General features: G+C 67.8%; 1 protein-coding gene across 1 annotated transcript; it reads left to right on the top strand.

The window, feature by feature from the left end:
• Window positions 1-27: 27 nt before the first annotated feature.
• Window positions 28-429, top strand: AURANDRAFT_7127 (hypothetical protein; the record flags this gene model as incomplete). The annotated part of the gene is made up of 1 exon (XM_009038619.1): window positions 28-429. A coding segment is annotated over one exon (402 nt), but the record flags the coding sequence as incomplete, so codon positions are not given.
• Between the last annotated feature and the right edge of the window lie 624 nt (window positions 430-1,053).

The following is a 1,053-nucleotide window of genomic DNA, read 5'->3' on the forward strand; positions in this document are numbered from 1 at the left end:
ACCGGCACCGACGGCGCCAAGGAGTGGGCCGCGGCGGCTTTGTGGAGCTTGGCTGTTCAGAACTCCGACAACCAGGTCGCCATCGCCAAGGCCGGCGCCGTGGATCCGCTCGTCGACCTCCTCCGGACCGGCACCGACTTCGCAAAGGAGCGGGCCGCGGGGGCTTTGCGGAACTTGGCTTGGGAGAACGCCGACAACCAGGTCGCCATCGCCAAGGCCGGCGCTCTGGACCCGCTCGTCGACCTCCTCCGGACCGGCACCGACTTCGCCAAGGAGCAGGCCGCGGCGGCTTTGCGGAACTTGGCTTTTCAGAACTCCGACAACCAGGTCGCCATCGCCAAGGCCGGCGCCGTGGATCCGCTCGTCGACCTCCTCCGGACCGGCACCTACGGCGCCAAGATGCAGGCCGCGAGGGCTTTGAAAAACCTCACACGCGCCGCCGGGTCCCGAGCTGCGGTCGCGCAGGCCCTTTCCTTGAGTGCGGCTACGTCAGAAAGCGGCGTCGACGCGGCCATCGACAAGCTCGGCGGGATGTGAGCCCGGCCACCTCGCGCTCGCTTCGCGGACGTCGCGTCGCCATGCTCACGGCACTCCGAGACACCGGCGGCGCGGCCCCGGAGCGCGCGGCGCATCGCGGCGGCGACGGCGCCGCCGTCGTCGTCGCCGCCGCCGTAGGCGCCGGCGAGCTCGAAGAGGAGCTCGCAGTAGGGATGTGATAGCCGAAGAGCGTGAAGGAGAGGAGGAGCTTGTTGTAGTCCGGCGGCGCCCCCTCGAAGCAGAACGGCGCGTCCGCGAGCTGGGGGCACAGTGCAGCGCACCCGCGGGCGCGCGCGTCGATGGTCGTTTCCATGCCGCGAAATTGGTAGGCACCGGCAGGTACGTCTAAGGAAGGCCCCATGCGCACGTCGCCGATGCGGTCGATGCGGTAGATCGCGGGGACGGTCATTTCGCCTCTCGAAGATCTTTCGTCCGATATTTTAGTAGCCTAGCCGAGCTCCCGGGGACTGCAGTCTCTACTAAGAGGCTTAGTGTTTCTATGTAGATGCGCGTAGT

The sequence above is a fragment of the Aureococcus anophagefferens genome (assembly GCF_000186865.1).
Source record: "Aureococcus anophagefferens unplaced genomic scaffold AURANscaffold_9, whole genome shotgun sequence".
In the NCBI taxonomy this organism is placed as follows: Eukaryota; class Pelagophyceae; order Pelagomonadales; family Pelagomonadaceae; genus Aureococcus; species Aureococcus anophagefferens.